General features: G+C 35.0%; 1 protein-coding gene across 3 annotated transcripts in view; it reads right to left on the reverse strand.

The window, feature by feature from the left end:
- Positions 1–13,688, reverse strand: part of LOC135200079 (cholesterol transporter ABCA5-like) — a 271,083-nt gene that overhangs the window by 42,441 nt on the left and 214,954 nt on the right. For all 3 annotated transcript variants that reach the window (XM_064228374.1, XM_064228377.1, XM_064228375.1), the window contains exons 21-27: positions 9,206–9,301; positions 8,831–8,996; positions 4,624–5,244; positions 4,303–4,440; positions 3,868–4,071; positions 786–946; positions 562–674 (exon numbers count right to left, since the gene is read on the reverse strand). In XM_064228374.1, coding sequence (XP_064084444.1) covers positions 562–674; positions 786–946; positions 3,868–4,071; positions 4,303–4,440; positions 4,624–5,244; positions 8,831–8,996; positions 9,206–9,301 — 1,499 coding nt within the window. The remainder of the gene's footprint in view (positions 1–561; positions 675–785; positions 947–3,867; positions 4,072–4,302; positions 4,441–4,623; positions 5,245–8,830; positions 8,997–9,205; positions 9,302–13,688) is intronic.

Raw genomic sequence — 13,688 nt, forward strand, 5'->3', positions numbered from 1 at the left:
CCCCTATAAAAATGCTTAAAACTGCCTATTTTGTTAGTTAAAACTTAAGAAAAACTCATTAAAAATTATTATACCTGGTTTCTTTAATAGTTTTATCACAAAACATGCATTTTATGATGAAATTGATAAAAAAAACCAGGAATTTGTGGATATTTCTCAAACTAAAATAATGCAAATACATGAACTTCCTGCAAATAATGAGTAGATATGGTCCACAGAGAAATCTGCAAATGTGTGAGTCCGCGAATACAGGGGGTCCACTGTAGTATAAATCTTTATTTTATCGCTGGGAAGATCGCTTTCTGTGCAACTTTTAATTTGACGTTACTTTTGAAAAGTGACGACATGATTTTTTCAACTGCAAACCAAATGAACTTAAGAGGTTAAATTTCTAAATTTCCCCATTAGAGAATCTTCATTATTAATTGTGGAATAAGTGGTAAAAATTTACAGCAAATCCCTTCAATTATAAGGTTGAAACAGTCATTTACTTTATGATGGGGCCTTATGGCATCAATGCTTCCCTTAAAATGATGAAACTGAACCAAATGGAGGACTTACCAATCATGCTTAAAATGTAACTGAGCTTGCGTTTAGTTCCTCCTGAACAATTTTTACTTTTCTTCTTTTTGTGTTCCATTATCTCCAGGCCTTTCAGGTACAGTTCAGTTAACCTGCAAAAATTTTTTCCAACTTGAAATAGCAAAAAAATTTTATCAAAGAATCGTCCACAACCTTAAGATAACATAAAAGAAGCTGAAAAGACAATAGTACAGTATACTTACGGCTTTACTTGGTCCTCTTTCACTCCTCGAACAGATGCAAAACATGCTATATGTTCTGCAACTGTTATATTTTTCCACAATGAATCATGTTGGGGGCAGTATCCAAGATCATTAAACACTTCAGATAGACTGGAAGTAACATCTGTCCCACAGATTTGTACCTAACAAAATTAGATTATAGTTAGGCAATTATCACAAGGCTAACTGATATGTCAATCTTAATCCAATGAAGGGGTGCATTTATTAATGTCAATTATAATACTATATTTCATTCCACAAGTTTGATTCAGCACAGTTGTAATAAAAAACGGGTAACTGAACAGGTGAAAATTATTTCTGTTAGTATTTAAATATGACAAATTGTTAATTTATTTGCATTTTTCATAGCTAACAAACCTGAAGTCTAAACAATAGGATAAATCTTCTAGCACCAGCTGGAAACCAGTTAAAAACAATAAAAAATTGTACATGCAAGGAATCTGTGGCATCTGGCATCTAAGGCGTAGATGAGGTGGAAGCTAGACAGCAACCACGCTTGAACTCTGTGATGCATTTGGTCTTTCTTCCAACCCAGGATTACAAGAGGGGCAGCTAGAGGTGGGCTGTCAATATCAAGAACTTAGGTTTGTTAGCTTTGAAAAATATAAATTAATAAAAAAAATTGTCACTTTTTCATATGCGGAACAAACCTTCTGAGAATCTTGAACCAACTGGATGTTTGGTACACCTGACCACTCTTCCTAGAAATGAACATTCTACAGATGAGGGTCTAAGTCAGTGAGAGGCCAGATATAAGGGTATCTAAAACTCAGTCCCTGGCAGTAAATAAAATGTAGCAAGTCCAGATTTATTGCATACATAGAAGACAAAAGAGAACTATATCTGTTCAAGCAAAAAACATGCTGGCCAAAAGCAAAGGGTTTGTCACCATTCCTCACTCCCCTTGCTGGAGAGAGGAGTACACTACTGAGAAGCAAATTCATATATTGTATGAAACAAAAAAAGCGCTGTAACAGTAAGGATGCATGCACAACTTGTTGGGCAGCCACCACTAGAGCCAAGGACAAAGTGTCCAAGGACCTGTGGGCAATATCCTATAGGTAAAAGGAAGTGAAAGTGGTTTCCTGTAGCCAGGAACCAAGATTCAAATCCTATGAACAAATAAGTTCTTAAAAGCCAGGGAGGAACTTATTCCTTTGATGCCGTGTGCTCTTGCATGCACAGTATCTGTGACAAAACTTGAAAATGAGGAGTAGGCTTGCCTAATCACCTCAGATAGCCAAAATGAAATGGTATTCTTGGACACTTCCTTCTTGGCTCACGCTGTACTAATAAAGTCTACGACACCTAGGTTTGAGGTGGCAAGTCCATTTTAGATAACAAAGCAGTGTTCTGTTGAGACAAAGCAATAATTCTTGAAGATCATAGTCAACAAATTCCTCAAGGGAAAAAAAAAAAAAAAAAAATGAGGCAAATCTGTCATTGTGAACTGAGTGATTTTGACTGACTGAATATAGAGTTTAAGCCAAAGACCAAGCACTGGGACCTATGAGGTCATTCAGCACCGAAAAGGAAGTTGACAGTAAAAGGTTTGAAGTGTAACAGGAGGAAAACCTCACAGATGCAATATGAATCAATTGTTAGGAGAGAGTGGAAAGTAAGACGTAAGAAAGCATGGGATTTTGAGTCTTAAGTCATGAATTCCAGAACTAATTTCAAAGACACGGACCCCCAACCCTTGGTGTGTTTTAAATCATAATCAAGGCCATGGAGCTCTCCTACTCTTTTAGAAGAAGCCAAAACCAGAAAGAAAACTGTTTTCAAAGTCAGTTCCCTGTCTGATGATCGACATAATGGTTCAAATGGAGGTCTAGTGAGACTACTCAGAACCAGAGTAAGGTCCCAAGTAGTAGGTCTGAGCTCCCTTGGTGAACAAGACTGCTCAAAGCTCCTGAACAACATAGAGATCACCCAGGATGAAGAAATGTCCACATTCAGATGTAGAACTAATCCCAAGGCAGCCCTTTAGCCTTTGATAGCAGACAGAAAGACATTTCTCTGTTCTGAGGAAGATCACAAAGTCCACTATCCACTGAACAGAAGTTCTGAGTGGAGAGAAACCCCACTGACGACACCAATCACAGTAGATGGCCCACTTGCCCTGGTATACAACTGACGAAGACCTCCTGAGGTAGCTGAACATCTGTCCTGTTCTACTCAATAAATGTCATTTGTAACATCACTATGGTAATTTTTTACTATCGTACAATGACTGAAATGCAAGGATTTGGTTCGGTTGTTGTAGCAAAACAAGTTTTTGTTCAGTTGTTATATAACTTTACACTAATGATAATGAAATTCCACATTTTCATTAAAGTTAATACATATTAGGGCAAAATATCTGGCCGTGACACTGTCTAAGGCATTGTTAACCAGTCTAGGGCACCGTAAGGTAGATTGTGGCACCTGTAGACTTTTGAATTTTGGTCAGCGACGATTTTCAGTTACTGTCAAGCCCTAGGAATGGATCCCGTCATTAACCGGGGGCTGCCTGCACTTATATCATTAATAATGGCTAGGAATAGGACAAGGGAATGGATAATTAGTATGAGGTACAAAGCAATGTTGCTAGCTCCAAAGCAAATGGAATTAATTCCCAATATCCTATACAGTGCCGAGTGCGACATACTTCAAGAAGTATTTTGCTGCATGGATCAACACAATCTCAAGGAACATCATGAGATGAATAAATAACAAAACACACAGGTGACATGAGAACACCATAACTGAAAAGATGTAATGAGAGATATATGAAGAATCAGTGAAATAATCTTTACACTGAGTGAGGGTAGTGTGTGACAGTAGTGTTTGACAGATATCAGTGGTCTAATACCTCTGAAGGAAATCTCTCATCCTTCAGGGTAGCAAGATCTTTTTACAGAATATTTTTTTCAGATACTATATATAACCATGATTAACCTTAGTAAGAACATCTCCTTTGTCCTAAGTTTCTGTTTAACTGCCATGGCATTTTTAAGCTCAGCCATTCACTTTACAGAATTTACAATTAACCTATACTTACTTGGCCTTTGGAGGGACTCTCTTGTGCTGTCATTATGCTTAGGGTTGTAGTTTTTCCTGCACCATTAGGGCCAAGTAAGCCAAACACCTGTCCTGACTTAACTTCTAAAGAAACACTCTTCAGTGCAACAAAACTAGTTTCTTCTCCATTTGAACGTTTGCAAGGATTCTTCTGTTTTCCTTTTGTATATATTTTACCCAAATCCTATGGAAGAAAAAACTTGTAAAATAATAATGAAAGCCTTCCAGAATAAATTAAACTACATTTTTCAATGAAAACACCAAAAAGAAATTCCATTTATTACATTTTGTTTACAATGTAATTTGTTTCTTTAATGCTCTATACAAAAAGTTATTTCTATAATTTCATAAAGATAATGCTTATTCAATCAAGAGCATAAACAAAATCTGAAAACATAACACAAATATATCGCACATAGATAAGAACAGGAGGAACTTCTCCATTTCTAAGTAAGGCTTCGGACACCAATGCTCGTTCTGAACACACGTCATCATCTTCACCAACGGGTGCATCAATACCCAACTCCTTATCTGGAACCTTCCTTGGTGACCCCTGGAAATGCCATTAATGTGACTTGAGTAAATAACTGAGTTTCATGATTTATGGATATCATGCTATACTGAATTACATTCCACAACTGAGACCACAGAGGGATCCATCATATCAAAGGAAAGATTTCATAGAGACAGTTGTTTTTGTTTATAAGTAAAAGAGAAAATAAAAGTTGTAACTAACCTTCATCCAAAAGGCTTCCTTCCAATTTCCTCCCTGCTTGACAGCATCTGCTAACCTCAACAAGAAGTAATACACAGGAATATCAATCAAGACCATAATAAACATGATGATGATTTCTGGGCTTAGGTAGGCACTAGCTTCAGGAACAGTGCAGGTAAGACTTGCTGAACAAAGCAAATATACCCTGTTTACATAATACAAAATGCCAAAAGGTATATAATGAGGTATTAAGATTGTCAGTGCAATGTGTGTGTAAAAAGCTGGATTTTCTTCATCTGAGAAGCCACCAATTTTCATGTCAACAACAGACACAGCAGTATAACCAATAAAACCGATTGTTGTGGCTATGCTGGGGTAGAACTGTCGGGCCGTTTCACTTTTGTCAAAAATGTAGCAAAAGACAGCAGAATACAAAAGAGCACAGGGCATGTATAGTAAGTATAGCACAGCAATTGCAGTAAATGCAGCTGGAACTGTCAGCGAAGAAAGATTGAATGCAGCTACGATTATCAGAAGCCCAATGTAGTTTATGGCATACATTACGATCATCACACACAACACCGAGAGAAAATACATGTGGAAACCAACACCATTTAATCGTAGCAGATCACGGATCTTTGTCTGAAAAAATATAAATTTTAAAACAGTTTCTGTTTAATAACCACAATTCCTTCATTTTAATTTTGTGTAAATGAACAAAAAATTTATTCATTAATCATAAATTGTTAATTATACAAGTACAAAATGCATACAACCTTGTACAAGAAAATTTATAAATAGGTTCTAACCATTACTCTTCTTAGCTTTGGTTCAGTTTTGTTGACTTTGTTATTTCTTCATAGTACTGGTTTCTTTCCTTTAAATTTTACGTTGAGAATTCACAAAAATTTATGAATTTGTATAAACTTTCAAGGTTTTCTTTAACACAATAGTTCTTGTTGTAGAAAATTTAAAGAAAAGCATAGTTTACTGGAACCCTAATGGTCTATACAATAACATGCACTATGTACCATCAAAATAAATATACTTTACATCAGTTAATCCCAATGCTTTCACTTCCTTCTGTCCCTTCCTCCAGCCTTAACTCCCATCAGGTCTAGGTCTTCATCTATTCTATTTTACATTATCTTCCTGCCTGCACTACAGAATTTTGTTCTGTTACTTTCACATCTAACACTTTTCTGACCAACTGTTCCTCATCCCTTCGATTATATGTGCAAAATACCTAATTTTCAAGAGACCTCATAAACCCATGATCCATAACATTCATTTTTTTTACATGCATCAATTTTGTTTCATTTAGAGTTGATGTCATCCAGCCTTGGGCCAGATAGTCTTACCACTGACCCCTATTTAGGTAGTACTATGCAGAATGAAGGTACTAAACGAGTCCCAGCTTTGAAACAGTACATAATGTCCTAGGGTCAGCATTTGCCATTTTGACTAATAATACTGTGATTTTGGACAGCATGGGTAACTGATATTAGAATGATACTGTTCATTATATTTTTAATGAATACTGGTAAATTTTTTTTGAATAATATATAATCAAAGGATGTACTATTCTCCTATGTTTAGTTTTACAATGTTTATATAGGATACAGTAAAAGCTATAAACTAAACCTGTATTGGTCAGTGAATTACTGAAAGCAAGGGACTGTCTTCCTCTACTTCTGAAAAGTAACAATCTAATGTGGCAGCTGAAAGCCCTTTTGCTGTATTAGCACATAAAGTGGACCCTCGTATTCATGGGGGATGCTTACCAGACTCCCGCAAATAGTTAAAACCCATGAATACTTAGAATCCCCTCGAAAAATGCTAATAACTGCCTTATAACTGCCTATCTTGAAAGATCAAATACCAAATGTATACCTTAAATAACATCCTACTTCAGATATACCTTGAATTACTATTCTACTAGTACTCAAATAATCTTTGAGATTATATTATTAATATAATTTCAAAGGTCATCTTAAACATTTTACCAGTGAAAATATATACATACAGCCAATAAGAGAGAGAGAGAGAGAGAGAGAGAGAGAGAGAGAGAGAGAGAGAGAGAGAGAGAGAGAGAGAGAGAGAGAGAGAGAGAGAGAGAGAGAGAGAGAGAGTATTGAATCAGCAATATCATATAGTATCTGACCATCAAGAGTGAAAATATTAATTATTTCTGAGACATAGAGAATAATAATGAAGAGAGAGAGATAGAGAATAACTCCTTACGACTCCTTTCCCTCCCCGCCAGTACGTATACCAAACTGTCATTTACTCCCCCGCCCTCCTTTCTCGAAGACTGGGAATTGCTATTTCTTTTATTAGACTAAGAATCACTAATTCTTTTATTAATCTTATTAATATTTGAAAAGTAGTTATTAGGTAAATAATTATTTATCATACCTACAAAAATAAACATACGTAAGAAAGAGACAGCAAGAGAGAGAGAAAATTTTTTTACTGTTATTGTTTAACCTCATTAAAATTAATATTATTTGGAAATTAGTACTGTAAATTATTATTTGAAAATTAGTACTGTAAATTATTATTTTAAATCATAAAATGTAGTACTGTAGTACCCTTAAAGATATACACATATACTATACGTACTTCTAACACTTCACTTCCAGCCAAAAGAGAGGGCGAGAGTTACCACTATGACATACGTATCTTGTGGAGAGAGAGAGAGAGAGAGAGAGAGAGAGAGAGAGAGAGAGAGAGAGAGAGAGAGAGAGAGAGTTATCCTTATTTAAAAGAGTGAAATAGACAGATTATTGTATTTCTTTAAAATACTATCACATGAATTTTGTAATTACAGTTATTATTGTTAGTATTATTTATTATTATTATTATTATTATTATTATTATTATTATTATTTATTATTATTACTATTATTATTATTATTATTATTATTATGTATTTGAAAATATTAATATACATATTATTATTATTATTATTATTATTATGTATTTGAAAATATTAATATACATATTATATATACATGTACCATAAAAATTATCTAATCTCAGTAAGAGAGAGAGAGAGAGAGAGAGAGAGAGAGAGAGAGAGAGAGAGAGAGAGAGAGAGAGAGAACGTTAGTCGGCAACACAATACGCTCCCCTCTCCTGTCACATTACTTGACATATTTGACAGCTCTGGACCTCAGCTTAGTACCTGGATCTAAAAAGAAAGATGCAGGGTAAAATGGATTTTCCTCCATTCTTACATAATCTTTAAATTTATAAACTAAAATCTTACTAATTCACTATATAGTATTTTCTTTAATGAATTGATATTAATGCTGTTTACACTAACATTAATATTTGAACATTAGTAAATCATATATCATACAAAAATCATACATCTCTGTAAAAGAGAGAGAGAATTATTATTTTTATTATATGATATTTAATCTTATTAAACTTGGTACTAATACAGTATTAATCAATATCAATATTTGAAAATTAGTAAATCTTTTTTGTATCATAAAAATTTATTTAGTCATGAAAATAACATCAAAATACACTAATTAGTGAGTATTATTATTATCAGAAAAATCCGTGAATGGGCAAATTTCCTGTGAATAATGGTTAGTTAAGGTCCAAAGAAAAATCTGAGAATAGGTAAGTCTGCGGATCTCGAGAACATGAATACGAGGGGTTGACTGTATACATTTTTTAATTACGTAATATACCATTTCACTTAGTAGTGGGGCATTACGGAATGTCAGTGTGCTTTTGAAGGTGCATATGTTGAACTTACTGTACTGACAGTGTGTTAAATCATATCCTTTCTAAAATAATTTTCCCAAATTTAGAGGTTTCTAATCAGTAGTTTGTCTGCACTCTCAGAAGTACCCAGAAGGTAGTAATGGTTTGAGAGTATACAGGCAAGCCACTCAACTACCCTTACCCATAACTAAGCAAAATCATTACGCAGTGGTGTGGCTAACATCACATACATACCCAATAGCTTTACCCTGTGGTGGGACAGCCCACCAACATTGCCAAACACTGTAGTGTGAACATAATGTCACATAAATGATATAATGGTTTCCCCAATCCTACATCTCATGTTGTAATACTCTACCTCTTCTACAATGTTATCAACTTTTATTTCTTAAATTTGTACTTGTTACAGCTAATGAATACACTATCAGTTACACATCACATTACAACAAAGATGGAAAACATGTATACAGTATTAACAAACCTCTCGGTCCTGGACCAACTCAATGCCAAGCCCAGCTGGCATCATAGTAAAAGTGAAGCCAATCATCATGGGTGCAAAGAAAGAGGCCAAATCAAATGAGGCTGATGTTTCAAATATTGGCAGCAGCTGAGATGCCAAGCTGATGGATTTGTTGACTCCTGCAGAACTGGCAAAAAAAATGGATTTTAATTTTCAAACATAAACAAGTCATATGAATAGCTAATCTTGATCGTAGTTCAAGAAGTGTATCAAATTCAGGCCCCATTTTAATTATCATAATCAACACACAGTTCTCATAAATCTTTATAATAATATAATTCGTGTTAAATATTTCAAACTAAAAATGAAAGGCAGCAAATGAACAAATTTACTCACTTCAAAATAGAGTTGCTAAGAAGATTCAGTAGAATTGGAATGGAATGTACATACGTGTCATTAAATCCTATAGTCAAGTTTACAGAAGTTTCCAATCTGAAAATGACAAAAAATTACATACGTAGTCATAAAAATAGTTTACCTAAACAAAACACATTCATATTCAACAACTAAAATGACCATGAAAGGGGTATAGCCTACTGCTGTCCTGTAAAAAATGCTCTTTTGCAACAACCCTCTACTTTAATTTGGTTTTATGAAATTTAAGACACAAGCCAAGCGCTGGGCACTTTTAGTCATTCAGCGTTTAAGCAGTGTAAAGGAGTTGGAGTAACTGGACAGCAAAATAGAAAAGGAGTTGGAGTAACTGGACAGCAAAATAGAAAAGGAGTTGGAGTAACTGGACAGCAAAATAGAAAGATCCAGAAAATAAGAGATGAAGTATAAGGATCTAATGGTGAAACTTGTGGGGGGGGGATGCCCAGACGCTCTATGAGGTAACACATAAGTTAGAAGAGTTGGACAGCAAAACTGAAGAGAGGAAGTGGGAATAGCAGTAAAGCATTGGTAAAAAGTGGGTGCAGCTAGGGATGATACAGACACTTCAATAATGCCTACAATGCACCATGTGAGGTGCAGTAATGAGGTATCCACAAGGCAAGATGGGATAGGAGATTGCTAACTCTCAGGTTTTGCTTGTCTAGCCACCAAGCTAGGTCTGCTTGGACCCTGACAGAGGGAAAAGAAAAGGTTGTCCAGCTTATCTGCAGAATAAGTATATTGGTTCAATTACAGTTGCAATGATTCTGATCTGAAACAGGAATGAGAAACTAGTTTTCCAAGTATTTCAGGTGGCCTTCCAACCTTTGCCACAACTCTGCAGGCAAGGATGCAGTTTTTAAAAACTCCCATTAAGAGAGCATGAACCTTTCATATTCTCTTGATTGTGGGTCATGCCTGAAACCTATTTATCCGGCTCCATTCCACACATGCCCACAAGCTAGGGTCAAAGAATTGAATCTATTGTCTGCCAAAACCTACAGGGGCTACAAAGATCACTGAACCAGTCTTTCGTCTAAACTTTACTAAATGCCAGTTTGAGGAAAGGGGGTTTCAAGCCAGGTTATAAAGCCCAAAAATGTGTAGCTAAACCAGAATTCTGCCTTAAAAGTCACAGAACACTAGCAGAATACAAAGTTGCACATTCCCTGGCAAAGCAACCACTAGCAGGTATGGGATGTCCCAGCTCACTAGAGGAGTCAGCTACTTCCCTGATTGCTGAAATATAAGTACCTGGAATTCAGCAATATATTAACCCTTAAACGCCGAAGCGGTAAAAAAAAAATGTCTCCCGTGTGCCGGAGACGTTTCAGAGTGAGCGCGGAAGCGGAAAAAATATTTTTTTCAAAAAATCACAGCGCGCTTAGTTTTCAAGATTAAGAGTTCATTTTTGGCTCCTTTTTTTGTCATTGCCTGAAGTTTAGTATGCAACCATCAGAAATGAAAAAAATATCATTATCATATATAAATAATGCGATATATGATAGCGCAAAAATGAAATTTCATATATAATTGTATTTAAATCGCGCTGTGCGCAAAACGGTTAAAGGTAACAAGTTACTTTTTTTTCGTTGTAATGTACACTAAATTGCGATCATTTTGGTATATAACACATTGTAAAACGATAAAAGCAACACAGAGAAAATATTATCACAAAATAATGCATGAATTCGTAACACGCGGACGTAAACAAATAATTTTTTCAAAAATTCACCATAAATCTAAATATTGTCCTAGAGACTTCCAATTTCTTTCAAAATGAAGACAAATGATTGAATATTACTATACTGTAAGAATATTAGCTTACAAATGCAGTTTTCGACCATATCTGACGAGTTAAAGTTGACCAAATGTCGAATTTTTTTTATATATATTTTTTTATATGCAATTATTTAGGAAATAAGAGAAGCTACAACTTTCAAATATTTTTCGTTTTATTCTACATTAAATTGCGCACATTTTCATATATAAAACTCTATGAAATGCCTAATATGAAACAGAGCAAATATTCTGAGAATGGGACTTACGCATTTCGGAGATTTGTGGCATAGAATCCGCACGCGGAGGGAAGGAAAGTTTTTTTAAAAATTCACCATAAATTTAAATATTGTGCTAGAGACTTCGAATTTGTTTCACGATGAAGATAAATGACTGAATATTACTAGACTGTAAGAGTTTTATCTTACAATTGCGTTTTTCGACCATTTCGGTAGAGTCAAATTTGACCGAACGTGGTTTTTTTTTATTTATCGTGATTTATATGCAAATATTTCGAAAATGAGAAAAGCTACAACCTTCAACTATTTTTTGTTGTATTATACATGAAATTGCGCACCTTTTCATATATAAAACTTTATGTAATGGCTAATTTAAAATGGTGCAAACATTACCACAATCGCACGTATGATTTTTTTGGAAGCGTTACTGCGCGGATGTAAAGAAAATGTTATTTTTTTCATAAATTCACCATAAATCGAAATATTGTGCTAGAGACTTCCAATTTGTTGCAAAATGAAGGTAAATGCTTGAATATTACTAGAATATAAGCGTTTTATCTTACAATTTCGTTTTTCGACCATTTCGGTAGAGTCAAAGTTGACCGAAGGTTGAAAATTTGTCACTTATCATTTTTTATATGAAAATATTTCAAAATTGATAAAAGCTACAACCATGAGTTGTTTTTAGTTGTGTTGTGCATAAAATTGCGCACATTTTCATATATAAAACTTTATGTAACGGCTAATTTAAAATGGTGCAAACATTACCACAATCGCATGTATGATTTTTTTCGGAAGAGTTACCGTGCGGACGTAAGGAAAAAGTTTTTTCATAAATTCACCATAAATCGAAATATTGTGCTAGAGACTTCCAATTAGTTGCAAAATTAAGGTAAATGATTGAATATTACTAAAAAATATAAGAGTTTTTTAAGCTTACAAATTGGCGTTTTCGACCATTTCGGTAGAGTCAAAGTTGACCGAAGGTTAAAATTTTGGCACTTATCGTTATTTATATGAAAATACAGGCAGTCCCCGGGTTACGACGGGGGTTCCGTTCTTGAGACGCGTCGTAAGCCGAAAATCGTCGTAAGCCGGAACGACGCTTGGAAATATGTCTTAAACTAATAAAAAGTTATAAAAACCTTACTTGTAATCCTTTGGTTACACTACATGTTGTTTCCTGTAGTTTTATGTACAACCTGGAGTTATTTTCATAAAAGAATGCTGGTTCTTGAAGGTAAAAACTATTGTAATCCTCTGGTGACACTACATTCTTGAAGTTTTATGTACAACCTGGAGTGATTTTGCAAAATCTTGAGGGCTACAAGAACAGCTGATTACTATTTACGTATCATATAGACTAATTAAAGTAAATGTATCTTTAAATAGGCTTATATATTAGTATCAACAAAACATTTCCTGCCATGAGTCAGAGGCCGTTTAATGAAACGAACACTTCTCTGTCCTATCTGTTCAGAAAATAAACGTTACGTCAATCCCCGAGACCATTGTTGCCAAAGCGTCTCTCTCTCTCTCTCTCTCTCTCTCTCTCTCTCTCTCTCTCTCTCTCTCTCTCTCTCTCTGATCAAATTACAATGGAAACTTGACATACGATTGCCCTAATATACGAATGTTTTGAGATATAACAGAAAATTTGCGAAAATACAAGCTTTGATATACAACGAAATATTTGAGATACGATTTTGCGATGAGTGTTAGTTGTATAGGCGACCGATAATGGCGTTCAGTCTGTTTGTTTGTTGGTGCTGCATGTTAACACACGTCGTTGTTTAGTTCGTTGTATTTGCGCCTATTTTTCGTGTTATTTTGTCTATTTTATTATTAACCATGGGTCTTAAAGCTAAAGACAAAGCAGGTGATAAGAAAAAACCCAAGAAAATGATTTCGATGAAGCAAAACATGAAATTATAGCAAAGCATGAACGTGGCGTTCGTATCGTCGATTTGGCAAACGAGTATGGTCGAAATCCTTCTACAATATCCACGATCATCAAGCAGAAGGAAGCTATAAAAACCCCCGAGACCATTGTTGCCAAAGCGTCTCTCTCTCTCTCTCTCTCTCTCTCTCTCTCTTCTCTCTCTCTCTCTCTCCTCTCTCTCTCTCTCTTCTCTCTCTCTCTCTCTCTCTCTGATCAAATTACGTACTGGATAATGTCTCTCTTTGGATACTTCGATTTTGCCAAATATTGAGGGCTACAAGAACAGTTGATTACTATTTACGTATCATATAGACTAATTAAAGTAAACGTATCTTTAAATTAGGCTTATATTATTAAAGTATCAAACAAAACATTTACTGGCATGAGTCAGAGGCCGTTTAAACAACGAAACGAACACTTCTCTGTCCTTAACTCGGAGCGTCGGAAGACGCTCTCTCTCCTCTCTCTCTCTCTCTCTCTCTCT

Source organism: Macrobrachium nipponense, chromosome 26, assembly GCF_015104395.2.
Source record: "Macrobrachium nipponense isolate FS-2020 chromosome 26, ASM1510439v2, whole genome shotgun sequence".
NCBI classification, from domain to species: Eukaryota; Metazoa; Arthropoda; class Malacostraca; order Decapoda; family Palaemonidae; genus Macrobrachium; species Macrobrachium nipponense.